This window comes from Diaphorina citri, unplaced genomic scaffold, assembly GCF_000475195.1.
Source record: "Diaphorina citri unplaced genomic scaffold, Diaci psyllid genome assembly version 1.1 scaffold1822, whole genome shotgun sequence".
In the NCBI taxonomy this organism is placed as follows: Eukaryota; Metazoa; Arthropoda; class Insecta; order Hemiptera; family Psyllidae; genus Diaphorina; species Diaphorina citri.
The window spans coordinates 72,849-96,198 of NW_007379248.1; the positions used below are offsets into that span (position 1 = coordinate 72,849).

General features: G+C 37.7%; 3 protein-coding genes across 4 annotated transcripts; 1 reads left to right on the top strand and 2 right to left on the bottom strand.

Annotated features, from left to right (window-relative positions):
• Positions 1–1,430: 1,430 nt before the first annotated feature.
• LOC103517365 (PHD finger protein 10) lies at positions 1,431–12,184 on the bottom strand. Its single transcript, XM_026829482.1, has 9 exons — positions 11,654–12,184; positions 10,334–10,418; positions 9,831–10,042; positions 8,903–9,028; positions 4,217–4,361; positions 3,723–3,818; positions 3,104–3,253; positions 2,337–2,682; positions 1,431–1,586 (listed from the first exon to the last, which is right to left on the bottom strand). The coding sequence occupies exons 1-9, from the start codon at positions 11,694–11,696 to the stop codon at positions 1,431–1,433; spliced, it is 1,359 nt and encodes a 452-aa protein (XP_026685283.1). The 5' UTR covers positions 11,697–12,184.
• Positions 12,185–14,376: 2,192 nt separating this feature from the next.
• On the top strand, positions 14,377–18,454 carry LOC103517366 (PHD finger protein 10). The gene is made up of 6 exons (XM_026829479.1): positions 14,377–14,626; positions 15,030–15,147; positions 15,891–15,952; positions 16,737–16,774; positions 17,612–17,617; positions 18,023–18,454. The coding sequence occupies exons 1-6, from the start codon at positions 14,448–14,450 to the stop codon at positions 18,127–18,129; spliced, it is 510 nt and encodes a 169-aa protein (XP_026685280.1). The 5' UTR covers positions 14,377–14,447; the 3' UTR covers positions 18,130–18,454.
• Positions 18,455–19,142: 688 nt separating this feature from the next.
• On the bottom strand, positions 19,143–21,644 carry LOC103517362. 2 transcript variants are annotated; one of them, XM_008482390.2, is made up of 3 exons: positions 21,456–21,644; positions 20,363–20,676; positions 19,143–19,484 (listed from the first exon to the last, which is right to left on the bottom strand). In XM_008482390.2, exons 1-3 carry the CDS (start codon positions 21,548–21,550, stop codon positions 19,447–19,449), a joined length of 447 nt encoding a protein of 148 aa, XP_008480612.1. In that variant the 5' UTR covers positions 21,551–21,644; the 3' UTR covers positions 19,143–19,446. The 2 variants fall into 2 exon arrangements, with proteins under 2 accessions (XP_008480612.1, XP_008480611.1); XM_008482389.2 differs by lacking the exon at positions 19,143–19,484 and having other exon boundaries at positions 20,208–20,676; positions 21,456–21,642.
• Positions 21,645–23,350: the final 1,706 nt, after the last annotated feature.

Here is a 23,350-nt window from a genome sequence, read left to right on the forward strand (position 1 = left end):
TTTTAATGGTATACCACCACTTTTTTTCCATTCCTGCCTGCTTACTCATCCAGTAAAAAGGAAAGGCCAAGTCATTAGGTATAATCAACCATAACTTCAGGGGGAAAAAAAAAAATCTACCTGTCAAATGAAAAGAAAATGTCTACTTATGTTTGACAAATAATAAATTTTGACCTTTTAATTTAACCTAATGAGGAGGGACATCATTATAAACAAGTGAATCATGTTTTCCAGAATATTTAAGTAAGTAAGAGAAAATTAATTGACAAAGGCCTTGGTAAAAGGGGAACATAAATCTTTATGAGTTGCAATAAAATCATATGACTCAAATCAAGTCATAAGTAATGTCAAATAATATACCTAAAGTCGGCAGGTCAGTAATTAAAACAGAAGCAGTGACCTATGAAACAGACTCAAGGACCCATTTAAAATGAAAATCTCGAGTAATTTAGAACAATAACAGTTTGAGAAAATTAATTGACAAAGGCCTTGGTAAAAGGGGAACATAAATCTTTATGAGTTGCAATAAAATCATATGACTCAAATCAGTTGAAAGACAAATAAAAGGTTGTATTGTTAAATAGAAGTATGATTGCACAATGCACATCATCAATAACCAACAGATCACAGAAGTTAAGCAAAAGAAAGTAAAAAATTACATAACTTGTATTTGGGGAATTACTGCCTGAGATAGAATGTACTTCTGGTTATTTGGTGTGCATTCAGCCTAGTAAGGACAGTTTTGTTGAGGATCTGGTTAAAATCTCAATGAAAGCATTGCCCATCAAAGGTCTGCCTCTTTATTACAATATTAAAAAGTGCAATTTTCCCAGGGAGATATTTTTACTTTCCTTATCCTATAGGAAGGAAAGTAATGTAATTGGGTCAAATTTTTATTTTATTTTTTAAATTCCCATTTTGAACAGCATTTGCTATGAATTTATGAAACATATCTTATGGCTGACCTTACCACTGAGAGTTAACACAGTATCAAGGACTTTGTTTGATCTCACCTATTTGTTTTACAAAGGCCAGTATTTCTTAAACTCTGGATGCAACTAAAAAACTCTTTGTGGTAAGACTGGGCATTAGGAGTGCAAGATTAGCATAGTGGCCTATGCATGTGGTGGTTTTCAGTTCAAGTCATCATAAAATATAATGACATGGAATACTGTAATTAAATATTAATTGAGACCCACGCAAATAGCTGCCCTAACAAAATCTCTTAACATATGTTCCAGACCCAGTAGAATCCCACCTGCCACAAGCCCCAGCACACCATCACCTGGACCACCTACCACTGCTCCCCCTTGCAAAAAACACATAAGTAATGTCAAATAATATAAAGTCGGCAGCTCAGCACTTAAAACAGAAGCAGTGACCTATGAAACAGACTCAAGGACCCATTTGAAATGAAAATCTCGAGTAATTTAGAACAATAACAGTTTGAATGCAGCAGCTCCGAACAGATCACTGAAGCTAGGCATCGTTGCGTGTGATTTGCAGGTATCTGAATGCCTTACAGTCTGGGACAGATCAGCTGCTTTCATTGAGAATCTGTTTGAAATCAAATCCCAGCAGAAAACCTTGATATGAAAAGCATTTGTTTTTAGAGGAAAGTTACGTTCTTGTTGAAAAGATTGTTCTTTACATGTCTATTTATTTATTTAAACTTTCCATCCCCAGGGTTCAAAGTCCTGCCAGTCCACTCCCCGCCCGCGGGGTCGCCCCCGCAAGGTATTCTCTCCCCCTGTGGAGTCCATAGACGACTACACCTCTCACGACTCTCTACATGCAGCCCTGAAGAAAATTATCGCGGATGAGGGGCTCGAACCCGCAACCTCTGAGAGTGAAGAAGAAGAGGAGGAAGAGGAAGATGCTGGGAGGAGGGAGACCAAACAGTTGCTGTCCAGGATTCCGTTCTTTTCGAGACGGGGCGGTCGGGCGGGCGCTAAAGGTAAGTGTGTCTGTGTTGTACCATGTCGGACCTGTAGTATGTCACTAATTGGATGGCTCAAAAGAGATCAGATGGCATGGACATGTCCAAAAAAGAGAGGAAAACTAAGAGAGTTGAGAAGATGGTAGTAGAGTATAGGGCAGACCGAAGAAAAGGTGGAAAAAACTGTGTAATTCAAGATCTGCTGGAAAAGAACTGAACGGGGGGTGAAGTGCACAACAGGGCTGACCGGAAGAGGCTGGCGAAAAACGCCGACCCCACTTGAGTGGGAAAAGGTGTTGAAGAAAAAGAACTTTCCTTATCCTATAGATAAGAAAGTAATGTTATCTGCTGTTTTTTTTTTCCGTTGTATTTGCTTGGGATTTGGGGTGCACTCAGCTTCGCAAGCAGCTTCCTTGAACAAGTGGCTATCGCACAAGGCTTGTAGTTTGAAGCTCCCAGGTTCAATTCTTGGTAGTCCTTGACCCGGGCCCCCTAATTTACCCACGGCACTGACCGAGCCTTTCCCATCGCCACTGACGCTTCTCTTAGGTGTAGCCCCATTGGGTTCTTTCCCATCTCCACTGGTTGTTCGTTTAGGTGTGGCCCCGTTGGTCCCTGGTTTGGGTCCTCCACTGGGGCCTGGGGTTTTCTTGAACGGGGTTTGAGGTAGAGGTCGTGGGGCGTCGTCATCGCTACTCGAGTCGTCACTGTCGCTGCTACTTGAGTCGTCCGATGACGAACCACTGGAAAAAAGGGCATTTTAGTTATCACATTAGGAATATTTTTGAACTATGCTTAGATTGCTTAGGCAACTAAGTCATAGAGCAGCTATTAGTGCCAGTACTCAACTTTTTTTTTTTTTTTCGTCTTCCCAGACGACATATTTTGAGTCTTCCAAACCAAACTTCACGCAGGCTATAGGACAATAAATACATAGGGAAGGGTTCCTCTTGAGAGCTAAAGAAAGTAACTTAAGTTAGGCTCCAAGGTGAGAATATAAATATTTGGTTACATTTTAATGGAATTCAGGCTGCCAAGGGCCAAACAGAAAAAATTGCCGGCCAGCAGGTTGAGGTGGCTGGTGTAGAAAATGGCATTCCTCTATCCCGTACAAATGGCGAGGGGAAAAGAGGAAAAAAACTACTTAGAATAGGAACATCTTACCTGGAACTGCCGGAGCTACCAGAAGAATCATCACTGTCTGACTGACTGGCTTCCGAGTAACTCATCTCATCTAGATATTGTTCATTGGGTTGTAGAGGTCCATACAGTACTGTGTTCAGAGGCATGTATTTCAACTCAGTAGCAGTATATCTGAAACATAAGTATAGATGTGAATAAAAATAAGTTTAGATATGAATAAAAATAAGTTTAGATGTGAATAAAAAGAAGTTTAGTGAAAGAAAAGAAGTGTATGTATCCATAATATTATTATTTGCTGTTTTAAATGCGAACAACCAACTTTTAACACGCCATAAGGAAGACCTTGAAAAATATAGCACTTTGGTAAAAGTTCGAGGTCTATCAGATAACCAGGGTAGGAGCTAAGGTTCTTTACTGAACTTATTTTAAAATTAAAGCCCGCCATATTATTTCTATGATAGGAGAAGAACCAAATATAACGAAAGCATTCTGAAAGGTGAATTGAGCATTGAATATGTCACTCTCATAGTTCAGGTCAAAATTTGGACCCAAAAAAGTTATTTCAAATTCTGGAGTCCAAGCCACTTTTGTTGGTCAGGACCGAAATTTAAAATATCAATTATAGGACCCCTTTACTTACTCTTTATAATAGTCACAGTACTGCCCAGGCAGTATGGCCACCGGGTAGTGTCCCACTTTAGGCATGGGTTTCGGATTCGCCTTGGCAGGATAATGATAGACACAGTAGTATTTTATGTTCCATCAGTATTTTAATACCTGGGCTTTACCATAATATCATACTAACACCTTCTAGCTAACTGAATTACAGTTGTCTATGAAGTGTAAAGTTTGTTTCTAAAGATACTGATGTCGCTATCATTTTGTTTCAGATGGTTAAATCCTAAATAAATCATGGAAGAAGATTCAAAGGCTGTGGAAACAACCAGCTCCAGTCCACCACCAACAAAGAAACTGAAATTTGACTCGGACACTACTGCAGAAACTAGTGGTTCCAGCAATGACAAACCTCTGGATAAACCCATCACTGATGAAACTTCTCCAAGTAAGAAACACCCAGCAAAGGATTCAGATGTGTCTGTGCCTAACAATAAACTCAAACCTGAAGGATAATGAACCACAAACGTCTGCAGATCCAGCGAACATTTGCGGGTTTCACGTCGTAATCTGTTGAATTGGGCATTCCATAGTGCTGTAGCTTCCACTAGAGATTCCTTCAGGTCCTTGGCAGTCTGTTCACTGATGGTCGTGTCATAGAATGCTGAAAGAGAATTAATAAGAAAACAGAATAGAATAGAATGCTCCTATGATTTGTTCCGATGACCAGGAAAAACTTCTTTTGGATTATTAGCCAACGCCATCACCTGAAAGGTATGTCTAGCTGATGAATTTCAATAAGAACGAAAAGCGTCCTAGATTGCTCGAATGTGTTGGCGAGATACGTACTGCTAGATCTCTTACCACGCTTTTGTTAAGTAGTTCCTCCATCCACCCCTGGTGGGCGATTAAAAGGGGGTACCTGCTGCCTGCTGGCTTTCGCCTCCATCCAGTCTACTTACTTTTTCTTCCTCTTCTTTTCAAATATTTATTAATTTATTTCTCTTACCTCGCTGTCTATCAATCAGTTCCCGGGCTTGTTTCTCTCGTGTAAATGTCTTCACCTCTTCATACTTCTCCGGGAAATCTACATACATGATATCGTGTCATAGAATGCTGAAATAGAAGATATAATAATATTGAATTGGGGATTCCATAGTGCTGTAGAGATTCCTTCAGGTCCTTGGCAGTCTACTCACTGATGGTCGTGGTGTCATAGAATGCTAAAACGGAAGATACAATGATATTGTAATAATCATTTTTTTTATGTTTGAGTGTTGGTTGGAGAGGTAAAAGGCAGAAGACTCCCAGGAACACCCAGAACCAGATGGATGGACTCAATCACCGAGGTGCAAAGCACGGGTCTACGGGAGGCGGATTGGGAAGACAGGACCATTTGGAGGAGGAAGCTTGTCAAGGCAATGGATCAACTCCGGTCTGAGATGCCACGGCAGTAAGTGAGTAAGGTTTGACAGAGGGAACTGTACCTGCTAAGGTTTTATCGTCCCGAAAGCGAAGAGAGAAGGAAGACAGGATAGGAGAAAGCCAGCTTTTCCGAGGACGAATTTTAACCCTTGAGGATGAAATCCGTCCCGGGCGGGATTGTAAAGGGTATTTTCCAATAGATTCAATATTCTGGACCCTTTGGATCCCATTTCATTTTCTACCACAGTGAACCAAACGAATCCAATCCCCAAGTTGATCCCTTAAATTCACTGGATTCGGATTTTCAAGACTTTTTTTAAGAAGAAGGGTAGGTGCGGTAGGTCAATACACCTGCTAATAAAAGACATGTGATCACCAACATTTGAAATGGATAAACAATGTAAGGTACAGGGCCCATGCTTCGCCATCTTAAGCTCTTTTCATTTTTTAAATTTTTTGGACATTGATTCATCAATGGAAATTAAATTAATGCAAAAGAAATTTATCGGTCTTTTGAAACCATACTACATCAAAACGTAAGTAGGTAAATTAGAAAAATTGGGAAAATTATTTTCCCAGACCTCCAAAAGTGGCGATGCAAGGAGGCAGTGTATCCTTGACGATGCTAGGAAATACAAATGTCTCATGCTTGTTTCGTAATGTACCTAAAGAACATCAAATGAAAACTCTGACATGTAGTTTAAGCACCAAAAGTAGGTGGGTAGGTATCATAATTCTAATTCTAAGGTACTTACTTATATTATTATAACAATATATATTTTTTATTTATAATGGATGTTCATTGTTAACAGTTTGTGCAAAAATTTCGACATCAAGATAGGTAGTGGTCTAGTGATCTCACCTGTCAAACAACAGCAGACTAGTGGTGTCACTATATCTCCCGTCAGACAGAGAGAAGTCAACTTGTCCCCGTTCCTCTCAGGTGAAGTTACCATCTCACCAATCAAACAACAAGGTGTTACTATCTCACCATCAAGACAGCCTCAGCTGTCACCGGAAATTAGGAGTCAGATACCAGAAGGAATCTCTATCACTGCCATCTCACCAACAAAAGCTAAGTCTCCCGTGAGACAAATGGCCATTCCGACATCAAAAGCAAAATCTCCGGTCAGGCAGATAGTAATTCCACCACACAAAGCCAAGTCTCCTGTAAGACAGATGGTTCCTCCACCAAAAGCTAAATCTCCAATCAGGCAAGTTCCTATGCCATTACCCAAGGCAAAATCTCCAATAAGACAAATGCCTGGTCCAGGACCCAGGGCAAAATCTCCAGTGGGGCAGCCAATGGTTACAGGAGTCAGATACCAGAAGGAATCTCTATCACTGCCATCTCACCAACAAAAGCAAAGTCTCCCGTGAGACAAATGGCCATTCCAACTTCAAAAGCAAAATCTCCGGTCAGGCAGATAGTAATTCCTCCACCCAAAGCCAAGTCTCCTGTAAGACAGATGGTTCCTCCACCAAAAGCTAAATCTCCAATCAGGCAAGTTCCCATGCCATTACCCAAGGCAAAATCTCCAATAAGACAAATGCCTGGTCCAGGACCCAGGGCAAAATCTCCAGTGGGGCAGCCAATGGTTAATCAAAAGCAAAATCTCCGGTCAGGCAGATAGTAATTCCACCACCCAAAGCCAAGTCTCCTGTAAGACAGATGGTTCCTCCACCAAAAGCTAAATCTCCAATCAGGCAAGTTCCTATGCCATTTCCCAAGGCAAAATCTCCAATAAGACAAATGCCTGGTCCAGGACCCAGGGCAAAATCTCCAGTGGGGCAGCCAATGGTTAAACCTCCAGTGAAAGTGGTATCTCCACCAGCAGGATTTCCTCAACAGATCAGACCTCAAGGTGATGTGATGAACAAACCAACTGATCTCAAAACAAATGTAGAAAAGCCTGCTGTGCCAGTTCAAGCCAAAATGAGCCCATCACAGGAGGCACCTAAACCTGAAACCCAACCGATACAGGCTGAAGGAAAAGTTGACACTTCTGAAGCAAAACCAAATGAAGTGCCTAAACCCACCAACAAGGTTGAGACTACTCAAGACAAACCTGAAGCCAAGCCCGAAATTGAAGATGTCGAAATGAGTGAACCACCAGCAGTTAAAGACCCATTGGTAAAAGAAATGCTTGAAATCAAACCCGAACACAAAAGCAATGAACAAAAAGTTCCCACTGAAGAAAAATCAGAAGATGTGGCCAAGGCAGGATCTGAGAAAGCTGGAGAAGAAGCGGTAAAAGAAATGCTTGAAATCAAACCTGAACACAAAAGCAATGAACAAAAAGTTCCCACTGAAGAAAAATCAGAAGATGTGGCCAAGGCAGGATCTGAGAAAGCTGGAGAAGAAGAAGAAAGTTCAGAAGAGAGTTCTGATGAAGAGAGTGATGAAAATGAAGACAATGAAAATAACGAAGAGAAACCAGCAAAGAAGATTGGACGGCCAACCAGAGCCGCTATGCAGGCTAGGAAACTTGCTGCGGTTGACAAACCAGCCAGAGCTTTGAGGACAAGGAAGTCTGCAGCTGTTGATGTCGCTGTCAAGCTGACTAGAATTGATGATGATTTGGAAGATGGTGCGTTGCCTCCGTGGAATATGAAGAAACATTTGGCAAAGGCAGCACAGAATGAGGGAGAGTCTGGTTCTGAATCAGCCGAGGGAAATGTAGATACGCACGATGATGATTCTAATTCTCAGGTAAGTCATAAGTAATGTCAAATAATATATCTAAAGTCGGCAGCTCAACAATTAAAACAGAAGCAGTGACCTATGAAACAGACTCAAGGACCCATTTAAAATGAAAATCTCGAGTAATTTAGAACAATAACAGTTTGTGTTTTTTAGGCAAACCCCTCGATAAGAAATAAAACTCGATAGTAGATAAACCTCGATAAGAAATAACTTTGGTCTTTTCCCTTGAATTATTTCTTATTGAGGTTCCACTGTAATTTCTGGGTCTTAAATTCTATAGACAAGTCATTGAAATACGAGAACTCGTACTATGTTTGTATTTGCATATTTATAAACTATACCTATGAAATACTCAAGACCCAGTTTAGACTCCTGGGGTAAAGTCTCATTCCGGCAGTATTTGAACAGGGTATATTCTGTTCTACTCTAGTTCATTTTATCGGTATTTGGGTACTCACCTATTTTCTTCTTGGCCTCCGCTATCTTCTCCATCTTCTTCTCTTCTCGTTTCTTCCTGTCATCCTGATATTGTTTGAGCAATTCATTCCGGAACTTCTTATCTGTCACCATCTTATCTACAATCCGGTTGTCAAACTGGTTGTTCTTACCGATAGCTTTGCCTGGAATAAACGAGATGAGAAAATTAACAAAATCTGTTGATTTATTCAATTTTTCATGCAACAGCGGGAACAAAAATTGAAATTGTAGGTAATTATAACAATCATCCCATCCATTATTATCGAGAAAATCGCATATTTTTATTGTCTCATCAGTTTCAATCAATATAAGAAAAGGACTGTCGAGAATTCAAGGACTACCAAGAATTGAACCTGGGAGCTTCAAACTACAAGCCTTGTGCGATAGTCCATTATTATCGAGAAAATCGCATCTTTTTATTGTCTCATCAGTTTCAATCAATCAATATAAGAAAAGGACTGTCGAGAATTCAAGGACTACCAAGAATTGAACCTGGGAGCTTCAAACTACAAGCCTTGTGCGATATCCCGGGCGGGAATGGAACCCGCGACCCAGCGCTTACAAAACACACAGCTAGCAGTTTTCAGCTCTCTTACCTCGTTGTCTATCAATCAGTTCCCGGGCTTGTTTCTCTCGTGTAAATGTCTTCACCTCTTCATACTTCTCCGGGAAATCTACATACATGATATCCATGATGTCCGCGCTCTGTACGGCCGTCAGTCCTGCAATAGAACAAACACAAGATTAGTCAGCATGAGGAAACAAATGCTAAATAAGGTGAAATGGGATTTGTTGTAATTTTATGAATTATTAAAAAACCAACCTCAGTTGTGCAGTGGTTAGCACAGTGGACTTTGAATCTGGAGGTTGATGGTTCGAGTCCAGGTCAAGTCATAAAATTAAGTGCACCCCAAATCCCAAGCAAATCCAACGAAAAAAACAGCAGATAACATTACTTTCCTATCTATAGGATAAGGAAAGTTCTTTTTCTTCAACACCTTTCCCACTCAAGTGGGGTCGGCGTTTTTCGCCAACCTCTTCCAGTCAGCCCTGTTGTGCACTTCACCCCCCGTTCAGTTCTTTTCCAGCAGATCTTGAATTACACAGATTTTTCCACCTTTTCTTCGGTCTGCCCTATACTCTATTACCATCTTCTCAACTCTCTTAGTTTTCCTCTCTTTTTTGGACATGTCCATGCCATCTGATCTCTTTTGAGCCATCAAATTAGTGACATACAGGACATACTACAGGTCCGACATGCTACAACACAGACACACTTACCTTTAGCGCCCGCCCGACCGCCCCGTCTTGAAAAGAACGGAATCCTGGACAGCAACTGTTTGGTCTGTCACAAATGTCACAAATATTCCTTTTAAAATTCCTTTTAAAATTATTTCCTTTTTCATTCCATTTGACTTTTCAAGTGCGTGGGCTTTGGATCAAATTCTTTTCTCCTCTAATCTATTCTGTTTCATTCTATTCTATTCTATTCTATTCTATTCTACCCTATTCTATTCTACTCACCTAGTTCTATCATAGCCTCACTAACAAGTCCACTGTCACAAATATAAGTTCTCTCTTCCGGTTCCAAACCACGTCTTTTCAGATCCGGATATTTTCGCTTGAAACTTTTGACGCCCAAATAAGCCGCCACTTGTTCTTGTATCATGAAATGTTCTCCCCCTTGGAGTGGCCACTGGTATTCTGCTAGATTGTGCACGGGGAACTCTTTTTGACTGGAAACATAAGGGAGGAAATGGGATTGTGAACTAAAATTATCAAATAAATGAGGAGAAAATTACTCGTACATGCCTCAGTTGGGATTTGAGACCGGGCCCTGATTTTGTAGACATGCAACAAATTAACACAAAAACAGAAAATAATTTCAAAAGTTTTGTACCTATTTTTGTCGATTTCTTCACAAAGAAGAACCCCAGTAACTCATTCTAGTCACATCAGAATCCATCAGGATTCTTCACAGCTGAAAATACTGTAAATCGCGAGGACAAAGTATAAAACTCACTTACCTATCAAAATCAATGGTTTCCATTTTACCCCGCTTCCCTCTGCTTTCTGATTTGTCTCCATCTTCTAAACTCTCCAGCTTGCCACCAACGTTTTGTACCCATTTTTGTCGATTTCTTCACAAAGAAGAACCCCAGTAACTCATTCTAGTCACATCAGAATTCTTCACAGCTGAAAATATTAATAATCGCGAGGAAAAAGTATAAAACTCACTCACCTATCAAAATCAATGGTTTCCATTTTACCCCGCTTCCCTCTGCTTTCTGATTTGTCTCCATCTTCTAAACTCTCCAGCTTACCACCACGAGATAAGGGACCGCACCTATTTCATAACTTTATAACCTAGGATGTCTAATATAAACATATTTAATAATAGAATATGGTAGATTAAAGTAAAACAAAGAGATGAAGACGAACAAGAAGGGGGGGGGGACAGGTTTGAAAGAGGGACTGAACAACGGAGGTCTCTTATCGTCCTCAATATGGTAGATTAGAATGAAGTAAAACAAAGAGATGAAGACGAACAAGAAGGGGGGGGGGACAGGTTTGAAAGAGGGACTGAACAACGGAGGTCTCTTATCGTCCTGAAATCAAAGAGAGAACAATACATGGGTTTTACCCGTTGATTTGTTAATCAATCAATCAATCAACAAGCCAGTCGTTCTGAGAACGAATCAACGAACCTTATCTGTTTGGGATAAAGTTCGTCCCGGAACTCCCGGTCAAGAATAGTTTAGTACAAGCGATCTGATGTGCTTACAATCTAAGATGCGCTAACTTTCTTTCTGAGAGGATTCCAAAAGTGAAAGTATTACAGAAAAAGGTCAATCAGACTCAACTGTTCGAATTCTAAAGAAACTTTCCTAATACAACCGTGGAACCTCGATAAGAAATAAAACTCGATAGTAAATAGAAATTGCGTGTTCCCTTCCGATGAGAATATGCCAAAACCTAACCACATTACAATACATACGAGTACCTATGTATGTATCTCGCTGTTTTATTACATATGACATAATAATATCTTTTTAACCACATTACAATACATACGAGTACCTATGTATGTATCTCGCTGTTTTATTACATATGACATAATAATATCTTTAAAAAATAAAAAAGAAAATGATCTGTTACTTAAAGAAACGGATATTTCCACCCATTTCCCGATAAAAATTTGGACCGATATCAATAGTTTTTCATTACCTTGTATGGGTTCCCTATACGTAAGGGTAATAGAAAGTAAAAAGTATCCTTCCTGGAAAAATCTAAAATGTGATTAAAGAAAAAATAAATAAAAAAAAAAACTATACGGTTCCACTTACTCGTCTTCCAAGCCGGAGTACCGGGGGTTCGAGGGAAGCTCATCCGTGTATCGTCGTCAAAGTTCTGTGGGGGTGCCAACGAGGCTCTCAGTCTCCGAGCCTCTTCCTTCTTCTTAGCTTCTTCCAGTTTCTGCTGCTTCTGTTCTTCATATTTACGACGTCTCTCTTCTGCTTTGATTTTCAGCTTGGCCTTCTTATCGGCCGCCGCTTTCTGACGCTCATCTGAGGGGAATAGAATAGAATATGGTAAAGTTATGAAATAGGTAACTACAAAACTTGTTACCTTTATATGATACAATGGATTGTTCCGGTTTTGATCTTATCCGACTCGAGTTTCGTCCATCTCCGTGGACTTTTTCAAGGAAACTGACGATGATGGCGGTGTTATTGTTGACAGTGGTCAGTTGGTGGTGGGGGCACTGTCCCATCGTTCGGCATCAGCTGTTCACGAGCTCTTCTATACACACGAGATAAGGGACCGCACCTATTTCATAACTTTATAACCTAGGATGTCTAATATAAACATATTTAATAATAGTGAGAAAGTAAACAGTGCAGAAAGAAGTGTTTATTTTTAACTCATTCAGACGTGGGGAATCGCTTTTTTGTTGTTGTATTATTGTTATTATTAATAGTTTGCTGTATTATTATTTGTTTTATTACTAATAATGTGTAGTACAGTGAACTGTAGGCTTCGCTTAGAAGACTTAACAAACAGATAAATTAAATAAATACAAAATCGGTTAACCTTAAAATTCACTTCCTTCGGTCTATTAGGGTAGTGTATATAGGGCTCGGGTACTGTGCGCGACTGCCGGTATTTTGATTTATTGGTTTACCGTCTACAAAATGGTCAGCTGATGAATTTAATATCGAACACAATCACCTGCTTGACTAGAATAAAATAATAAATTAATCTAAGCTGTATTGTACGAAAGCGCTTCCCAATATCTAACTTCAATCGTTTTAATTAAAAAATTGATATTCTGGTGAAATCTGCCTTATTTGGAACTGAATATAAAAATGAGATCCAGCAGAAAAAGAGGTATGTTGTGTGTGACATTTCTTCATGTTCTGTGTGTACCCTGTATTCCAAATACAGGATCGAAAAAATTTGAACTGAACCCAAGCCTATAGTGAAACCCCTCTGGCACGGAGGTATGGTACACATTTATCTGACTAATGAGCTAATGACTGTGATTGTGGTGATTTCAGGTGGCAAGCTGGAGAGTTTAGAAGATGGAGACAAATCAGAAAGCAGAGGGAAGCGGGGTAAAATGCATAATCGGAGGACAAGTCTGTGCTCTGTTTTTACTCATTCGCTGTACAATCTATAAGTTCCTAGTGTCGAAGAACTGAATGCCCAAGTCGTTTCGTTAAATATTAGAACTCACTTCTTTCGATTAATTTTTTTTTATTTATTTATTTGATATTCAAGGAGTGCTTATTCCCCCCTTCTATTCTATAGGAACTGTGTGTTTATACCTACCTACTTATGTGTGTAGTATGTATGTGTATTGTTATGGCATAGTATTCAACACTTTAACTATGTGCCAATTTATAGCTGTACAGTGTGTATCACAACATTGAGTACACTCCCTCATTTCTTGAATGGTAAAAAATGTTTTTAACCTTTTAATAGTTTTTTTTTTTTTTTTACTTTCTCAGAGCAACTTCTGTCGCCAAGTGGGTATCACACTAGGCTTCCATGCCGGACGTCCCAGGTTCGATTCCCAATTAGGTGGAAGTTTTTTTTCAGTTGTGCTTTTACATTACACCACCCTGTATACATATTACCTATGATTACTTGGCTACCGGTATAGTATAGGCTTGCCTTATGTTCTCATACATTCTCATTCTCATATGTGCAAAAATCAAAACACTTTTTTTTTCTCATCAAGCAAAAAAAAAGTGCGTCTTTTTTTCTCGCATTAGGAAATCAAAGAGTTTTTTTTTTTTTTTTACTTCAAATTTGCAATTTTTACTCAAAAATTTGGAAATCATTTTTAATTACCGCTTCAATTTCGAAAACCGTTTTCCCACCCATTCAATTTTGGGATTTTTACTTTCTATTTTTTCACTTCGATTTCGAAAACAGTTTTTCCCCCACTTCAATTTTGAAAACGATTTTCGTTGTATTTTTACTTCAATATTGAGATCAGCTGTCAATGTGTCTACCATCTAGAGGCAAGGCTAATTTTATTTTCGGTATAAATGTGAGAAAGTAAACAGTGCAGAAAGAAGTGTTTATTTTTAACTCATTCAGACGTGGGGAATCGCTTTTTTGTTGTTGTATTATTGTTATTATTAATAGTTTGCTGTATTATTATTTGTTTTATTACTAATAATGTGTAGTACAGTGAACTGTAGGCTTCGCTTAGAAGACTTAACAAACAGATAAATTAAATAAATACAAAATCGTTGGGTAAACCTTAAAATTCACTTCCTTCGGTCTATTAGGGTAGTGTATATAGGGCTCGGGTACTGTGCGCGACTGCCGGTATTTTGATTTATTGTTTTGTTTTAGCCAAAACCAGTTGGCCACAAAACGATCACTCTAAAGCTGATTGAGAGGCTGACAACAAACGCCGACCTCATCTGAACATGGGAAAAGGCGAAGGAAAAGAAGAAGAAGAAGGAGAATAAGATTTTATTTCCATACCTATGTAGTAAGTATTCAATATTCATATTACATATCTCTCATGTTTTATTTTATTTGTCCTTTTCCAGCAAGAAACCAGTCCCGGAGTCGGACAAGTGCAAGGCGTGTGATCGTGACACGTCCGCCGGGGAAATGATTCAGTGCGGGAAATGTGTGCGATACCTGCATCCCGCCTGTTTAGATTTGCCCGGCGAAATGCTTCCCCACATGAAACTCTACGACTGGCAGTGTAGCGATTGCAAGAGCTGTGTGGCGTGCGAGAAGGCACAGGACGATGATAAGATGTTGTTCTGTGACCTGTGTGATAGGGGGTGAGTGTGCTGGGTTCAATGCCCACTGCCGGTAGAAGAAAATTTTATTTTTTTGGTTACTACTACCTATACTTCGGAATACGGTTCGGAATGGATAGCTTCAAAAACAAATTCGCAATATGAACTCTTTCTTAGTAATTGCTCGAATACGAATAGGTACGAAAATTAAAGATATTTTTCAATAAGTTCCTGGTTTCTCATGCTCTTCCACCCAACCACTAATTTTTCTCCGGTAATCCTAACTTTACTACTTAGGTATAGGTATTCAGGATATTTATGTAAATTTATTATGATTTATTTTTTAAGAAATGGATGAAACATTTAATTATTATTTTAAAAGACATGAAAGAAATATTTTTATCCAAATATCCAAATATTTGTTTCCCCTCTCTTGTGTTTTCAGCTATCACAACTACTGCATTGGTTTGGACAAGATTCCCACCGGTAGATGGCACTGCAAAGTGTGTAGTGTATGTAGTGCTTGTAATACTACTCAACCTAATCCTGAATGGGAACATGAGGTAAGTTTACCATCATAAGGCAATAATCTACACTGTAGGCGTAAATTGCGTAAATCTCAGTAGGTCTAGTTTTCACTTTGAAGAAGAAGAAGAACAAGAAGAAGAAGAAGAAGAAGAAGAAGTAGAAGAAGAAGAAGAAGAAAAAGCGGAAGATTTTTGCTCTACACATGTTTTCTTCTGCGATATTTACATCCGGGAAAAAATCGGTTTGGAAAATACCGCTATATCGTGTAAATTTTCCAGATTTGACGTCACCACTCCTGATTTCAAAAATGAGACTTTTTTCGCCAAGTCACTATGACTTGAAAGTAATGAACGCAGAGATTGCCTGATACATTTGATACAATAATCACGCCCTGTTGTAATGATCAAAATGTTAATACCGAGTTGTTTTTATTACATGAATTCGATCTTTATGTTTTTAATGTTGAGAAGAAGAAGAAGAAGAAGAAGAAGAAGAAAAAGCGGAAGATTTTTGCTCTACACATATTTTCTTCTGCGATATTTACATCCTGGAATAAATTGGTTTGGAAAATACCGCTATATCGTGTAAATTTTCCAAATTTGACGTCACTACTCCTGATTTCAAAAATGAGACTTTTTTCACCAAGTCACTGTGACTTAAAAGTAATGAATGCAGAGATTGCCTGACACAATAATCACGCCCTGTTGTAATGATCAAAATGTTAATACCGAGTTGTTTTTATTACATGAATTCGATCTTTATGTTTTTAATGTTGCAGGTGAAGAAAGGACCCAAAGGTCAATCCGTATATCAGAGAACTCTTTGTACGCCTTGCGCTAAGTAAGTATAATCCTAATCCTTTACAAAGCTCTATGTCTGTGGATAATAACATAATTAGGTATACATATATTTTATCTGCTCCATATAAAGCCCTAAATGAGAAGTATTGTGTCTCTTCTCGACCATCTGATGAAGGACATATGTACTACGTACTACGACACAGACCACACGAGTCTAATGTAGCAGTTGTTCCATTGCTACGAAATAAAAACGGCGGTGACACACTCAACTCTTTTGTAGTTTCTTTTCCTTTCAATAATCCCCCCCAAACCAGACTATCTCTTTCTCCCTCCTTCCCTCTCTCTCTCTCCCTCTCCCTCTCCCTCTCCCTCTCCTCTCCTCTCCTCCTTGTACATATATTTTATCTGCTCCATATAAAGCCCTAAATGAGAAGTATTGTGTCTCTTCTCGACCATCTGATGAAGGACATAATTATGTACTACGACACAGACAAGTCTAATGTAGCAGTTGTTCCATTGATACGAAATAAAAACGGCGGTGACACATTCAACTCTTTCCTTTTTAATCCACTTATAGGTAAATCCTTTTGTAGTTTCTTTTCCTTTCAATAATCCCCCCAAACCAGACTATCTCTTTCTCTCTCCTTCTCTCTCTCTCTCTCTCCCTCCTCTCTCTCTCTCTCTCTCTCTCTCTCTCCCTCGTCTCTTATCTGTTCTCCCATCTTCCATTACTAGTTAAGTATCCTGAATGTTTAATGTAATCTAATACTCTCTGTACAAATTTCAACAACCGATCATTTTTCTCTCTGTGTACGCTACCATAGGAAGCAGCAAAATAAGGAAAATAACCGCACCCCTAATGTGAGAGTATTAGATTACATTAAACATTCAGGATACTTAACTAGTAATGGAAGATGGGAGAACAGATAAGAGATAAGAGACGAGGGAGAGAGAGAGAAAGAGAGAGGAGAGAAAGAGAGAGGAGAGAGAGAGGGAAGGAGGGAGAAAGAGATAGTCTGGTTTGGGGGGGATTATTGAAAGGAAAAGAAACTACAAAAGGATTTACCTATAAGTGGATTAAAAAGAAAAGAGTTGAATGTGTCACCGTCACCGCCGTTTTTATTTCGTAGTACATACAACTGCTACATTAGACTCGTGTGGTCTGTGTCGTAGTATGCCTCTCATCAGATGGTCGAGGAGAGACACAATACTTCTCATTTAGGGCTTTATATGGAGCAGACAAAATATGTATAATTATGTTATTATCCACAGACATAGAGCTTTGTAAAGGATTAGGATTATACTTACTTAGCGCAAGGCGTACAAAGAGTTCTCTGATAGAAGTACTCTGGGATACTGTGCCTGTAGATAGAAATGTGTTTGTATGTTGTAGTAAGACTAGTGTGGTGACCTATCTGTTCATGCCAAACTATTACGAAGGTCCCAAGATAGAGTTGGTGGGTGCTACTAACCGGGAATCGAACCCGGGTCTCCCGCGTGCTAGGCGAGTGCAGTGACCACTACGCCATGGGAGCTGACTCATTTCGTCTATTGTGTAACTACTATAGGCTTTACCTTTACATCCCTGTTGGTTGTGATAGTCTGATCGTTCAGGAGACCCTAGCTTTTTGACTTGGCGAGGTGAAGAGTTACCGTGTTCCTTGATATTGTATATTTAATATTGTGTTTTAGTTTTCTCTTGACTGTCTCAGTTTCTAATAATTTGGGACTAAAATGTTACATATTTCAGTTAACACTTTTTTTTTTCCTTTTTACAATAATAGCGATAATTTTACCTTGAGTTACCTATGTCCGATTTTGTAGTGTTTAATTTGTATACCTACCTAACTTTAATCGTTTTGAATTTATCTCATTCACTTCAAACTTTTTGACCTTGTTTCTTTTTTACAATAATAGCGATAATTTTACCTTTAGTTACCTATGTCTGTCCGATTTTGTAGTGTTTAATTTGTATACCTACCTAACTTTAATCGTTTTGAATTTATCTCATTCACTTCAAACTTTTTGACCTTGAAAATTATAAATTATTATTCTTAAAATTGAGCTATGTCCCATTAATATTGTTTCCCATTTTTCTTCTTGTTTCCAGGTCCAGTGACAATAACTCTCGATCTCAAAAGAGATAGTATCTCTTCCTATCAGGACCAAGGATTCAACATTCAACTACCCAGGATAATTCTATCCCCCATTGTTTGAAACACGAGCGCATTTGATAGAGGGAACAGTAACAACGGAGGTCTTATTGTCCCAAAATCGAAGAGAGGAGGAAGACAGGATAGGAGAAAGCCAGCCGTTCCGAGAACGAACTTTATCCCTTCAGGATAAAATCCGCCCCGGGCGGGAATAAAAGCCGCGACCTAGCGCTTACAAGATGCTCTACCAAACTAACTAGGCGGGGGGTACATGAGCCAAACTTTTGCTGAACTCTCCAAAAGAGGGTTTCTCCTTTTTTTTCGTTTCAGATGCCCTTTGGAGGGCTTCTGCCAGTGTTTATTATATTAATAACCACTCAACATGTAAATAAATCTTTTTTGACTTTACAAAATGATAAGAGTGTCCCCTGAACTCTCCAAAAGAGGGTTTCTCTTTTTTTTCGTTTCAGATGCCCTTGGGAGGGCTTCTGCCAGTGTTTATTATATTAATAACCACTCAACATGTAAATAAATCTTTTTTGACTTTACAAAATGATAAGAGTGTCCTTTGTCACTTACTTTCAATGCAATTTACTGAGATGATGATCGTCACTATTATTTTCACTTTTTTACTGTAATATAAGTACAAGGGAAAAAATGTTCTCTATGTAGAGTGTATTTGGAAATGTTTGACTTACTTTATCAATAAATTATTTGAAATGAAAAGAAATTTGGCATAAAGATGAAGCTCTTTTTATTTATTTACACTTAATAATTTTACAGGTAAAATGCTATAGAATTAAATATGATTATAAAAAAGTGATCTGGATGTTTATAATGCTTGCAAGATTGATAGAAACCTATTGATTAATTCAACTTAGAAGAAGATCCCTTCACTGGATGATGACCAAGTTTCCGTTGAGAACCTATTAGGATTCCTACGTTACACAAATGTCTATCACCTAATATAATATAGAAGTCAGCGCGAATGACCTTGTAGTTAAAGCGCTTTATCAAAAAAAAAAAAAAAAAAAAAAAAAAAAAAAGAAAAAGTTCTGGTATAGGAAAAAAGTTCCATTTTCCAATATTATTACTATCTACACATATTTACAAACCTAACCATATTTCATTATTCATCAAAGATAAATAGAACAAGTGCTTATCAAACTCTGCTGAATCAATGGTAGCATTTTATGTTCTTTGCTTCACACTGGTTTCTTTTGGGCACCAAACTACATGGGTATGCTAGCAAACACACTAATACAAATAGTTTTTTGGTGTTCAAGTTAAGTACAGCAAGTTGTTCAGAGTTAAAATTTGGTACAAAAGCTACTCTGAATACCTATTATTCTATCAACCTCCACAAATCATTTACAAGAGTTCAAGTTAATGCAACACCCAATTCCTTCAGTCTAACATCTATTTTCTTCACTTCACTCATATTGTATTTTTTTTTTTCCATGCTTCCCAGTACCAATTTTGGCATGATTTTTTGGTGCTGTGTGAGATAGGGAGTTGAGATTCTATCTAGGTTACAATTTAGAAATCTGTGGTTCTGGTATAGGAAAAAAGTTCCATTTTCCAATATTATTACTATCTACACATATTTACAAACCTAACCATATTTCATTATTCATCAAAGATAAATAGAACAAGTGCTTATCATGATTATAAAAAAGTGATCTGGATGTTTATAATGCTTGCAAGATTGATAGAAACCTATTGAATAATACAAACTGTTTCTTGTCACTCATTTCATTTCATTTTTTTTTTTTTCCAATATTATTACTATCTACACATATTTACAAACCTAACCATATTTCATTATTCATCAAAGATAAATAGAACAAGTGCTTATCAGATGGAGGTTGAAGAAACACAGATCAGGTGAGATGATTGTTGTAAGAGCTAGGTCGCGCGTTCAATGCCCACCCGGGGCGGATTTAACCTAAACAGATAGAATAGCATATATGTTCCTTGTTTATCCTGCTTGAATAAAGTCTGGCTGACGGACTATAAACAGAGAGTAGATCAGCGTCTAGCTAGGGGACTATAAACAGGGAGTAGACTAGTCCAAATTTCCTTATGCTATATCAATTCCAAACTGCATGGGTATGGTAGCAAACACACAAATACAAATACTTTTTTGGTGTTCAAGTTAAGTACAGCAAGTTGTTCTGAGTTAAAATTTGGTACCAAAGCTACTCTGAATACCTATTCCTATTATTCTATTGAACTCCACAAATCATTTACAAGAGTTCAAGTTAATGCAACACCCAATTCCTTCAGTCTAACATCTATTTTCTTCACTTCACTCATATTGTTCTCTCTTACATAGAAATTCCTTGCTACTTTTAGACTGGTTACTTCAACACCTTCTACCCGATCATTTAATGTTTTATCAAATTCCAAATCAATATCGTTTTCTTCTCGTAAAATACAGAAATAAATTAGAAATACCGCCACAGAAAATGAACAAACCAATCCTTGATACCATGGCATGGTGTCCAACTTAGCTTGCTTTATGTGGGCCAGACCATAGATAGCACCACTTGATGAAAACTTGACAGGGTCATCCTCAGGGTTTAGAAGAGGTTTTCTAGCATAGTTCCTGAAAGAAAAGAGATGCTTAATTTGTAACTGTTGGTTAAATAATTCCACACCATATCAAGGTGTCCATAGACCATTCCCATCATTAAATAGATACTGGAAAAACAAATTAGGAGACTTCTAGAGTTTAACTTCTACAATTTTCCGGTAATTATGCAGAAGTCATGTCCGTGGAAAAGAAAAGCTCCTTTTTGTATTTAACCTAACCCTATAATAACACTAATCACTGCTCTCAGACCATTCCCATCATTAAATAGATACTGGAAAAACAAATTAAGAGACTTCTAGAGTTTAACTTCTACAATTTTCCTTTAGTTTTGAATGTTTACCTAATCAATTATCACTCCCTAATAGTTTGTCTGATTATTATGAAGTTTGGAGAAAAGGTAATTATGCAGAAGTCATGTCCGTGGAAAAGAAAAGCTCCTTTTTGTATTTAACCTAACCCTATAATAACACTAATCACTGCTCTAATTGTGAAAACTCCTTTCTTGCGTTTACCTAACCCTATAATAACACTGGTCACTGCTCATTTGTGCCAGTTCCTTTGGTAGCAATATTCCACAGACATGACTTCTGCACAAGTACCGGAGAAAATATTCAACCTATGAAGAAAATTTGCTTATTGGAATTTGGGCCTTTTTTCCCCTAATGAGTATTTCTGTTCTACACACAAATACCAGAAGTGGTTAACGTCATTTTCCTCAAGTTGCATAATACTTGCTCATAGATCTATAATGTACATTTTGTAGGATTATACATGGCCACTAACTTACTTACCTTAACGGGTAGGGTGCAGGTGCTGTTTGAGATGCAAGACGTGTTGATAAGAGACCCCTAAGGTTCTTCACTCCTCTGAACTGTATCAAACTCATGATTGTGATAACTTGATAAGAAAAATCCAAAAATCTATCCTTGTTTTACATTGGTCACAAAAAAAGCAGTTTCAAATTCAAATATTGCCGCCAATTGTTTATCAGCAGTGTTCAAAGAGAAATACGTCTGCCTAGACCGCACAGTTTTACGCGTCAGGATCCCGCTAGTGTCGCTAGTGTTGTTTTTTCACAACGTGTTTTTTGTTTACATCTATGGATTCTGTTTTTTTTTTTCGTCTTTCTTTTTTCTTCTATCTCTCGGTATCTCTAGATTCTCTAGCTAGGGACAAAGAACCTAAAATCAAGTTGATTATTAGAAAAGAGGTTTATTATCGTAAACCTCCAACAAATCAATGGTACATCATATATGTTGGAAGAAATCAAAATCACGTATTTGAAATTAGTTCTCATTAGTGCCACTGTGGTGGCAGCACCTCTTGAGCTCATATTTTTGTTTAACCATTTAATAGAATTAATACTGAAATGACTAAAATGTATAATTCCCCCCATGGATTTCGTAAGAAACCATTTGAAAACCTATTGGCTTTGGTTAGTTTGGTTTCTCTTTCTCCCCTGTCCTGACTCTTGACATAGCGAAAAAACAAATTAACAAAAAACTGTTTATTGTTATTATTATTATATTATTTCATAAATTTATTTTAAAAGGGGCATGACTTCGAATGTAATTAGCCCCTTTCAAAATAGTTAGTCATTTATTTATTGATAAGAACATAGGATAAAACGTACAAGGATAGAACAATAATACATAGAAAAGGCCCGGAATAGGATAATACAATATGAAAAAAGGGAAAATATAACGAAAGAAAGTGGGGAGGAAACATCAAATATTAGGTATAAATTAGTATTAACAGGAGTGAAATTATGAAAAAAGGGAAAATATAACAAAAGAAAGTGGGGAGGAAACATCAAATATTAGGTATAAATTAGTATTAACAGGAGTGAAATGAAGATTTACAAAGAAACAATTAATTAGTAAAAATATATAGATGAATAATAATGATGTAAAAAAAAAGTGGGGGAGAAAAAGGATAAAACCAGTGACAAGGAAATATTTGAATTATGTTAAATCTATAGTTTTGGTAATAGGTTTGTGTCTTTAAGGAATTTAAATAATAAATCAATGGTTCTAGGATTGTCCCCCAGGATATCCTTGATCCTTGATTTGAAGGTTGTTAAGGTTGTATTTTTGTCTTATCGGTGCATATTTAATACAATGACATAAAATATGTTTAACCGGAAAAAAGGAAAAAACCAAATTCAAAATTTCAAATATTTAATACAATGACATAAAATATGTTTAACCGGAAAAAAGGAAAAAAACCAAATTCAAAATTCCAAACGCGAAGTCGCGAACCGCGAAGATAAAAACAACACTAGCGCCACTAGCGGGATCCTGACGCGTAAAACTGTGCGGTCTAGGCAGACGTAAGAGAAATAGACAACCTCGGTCATTTCCAATTTTTAGTTAAATAAAAAGATTCTTCTTCCAAAAGCAGGAAAATATCAATTTGACAGGATTACATCGTCGGACTTTTCGCGTGTAAAGTTGGCGGGAAATTCGAATTTTTGATTTTTTTCCGCAACTTGTACAATCTGAATTCATTTTTTACTTTTTATCTTTAGTTTGCACGTTTATATTATACTTTTCATTTATATTAGCTATTAAAAACAAGCAAATTACAAAGCAAACAAAAATAAATATAAAACAAGCGGGGCCCGTCCCTCCGGGAATTTTTCGATCTTGGTTAAAGAAAATCAGTATTTATGTACCTACCTATT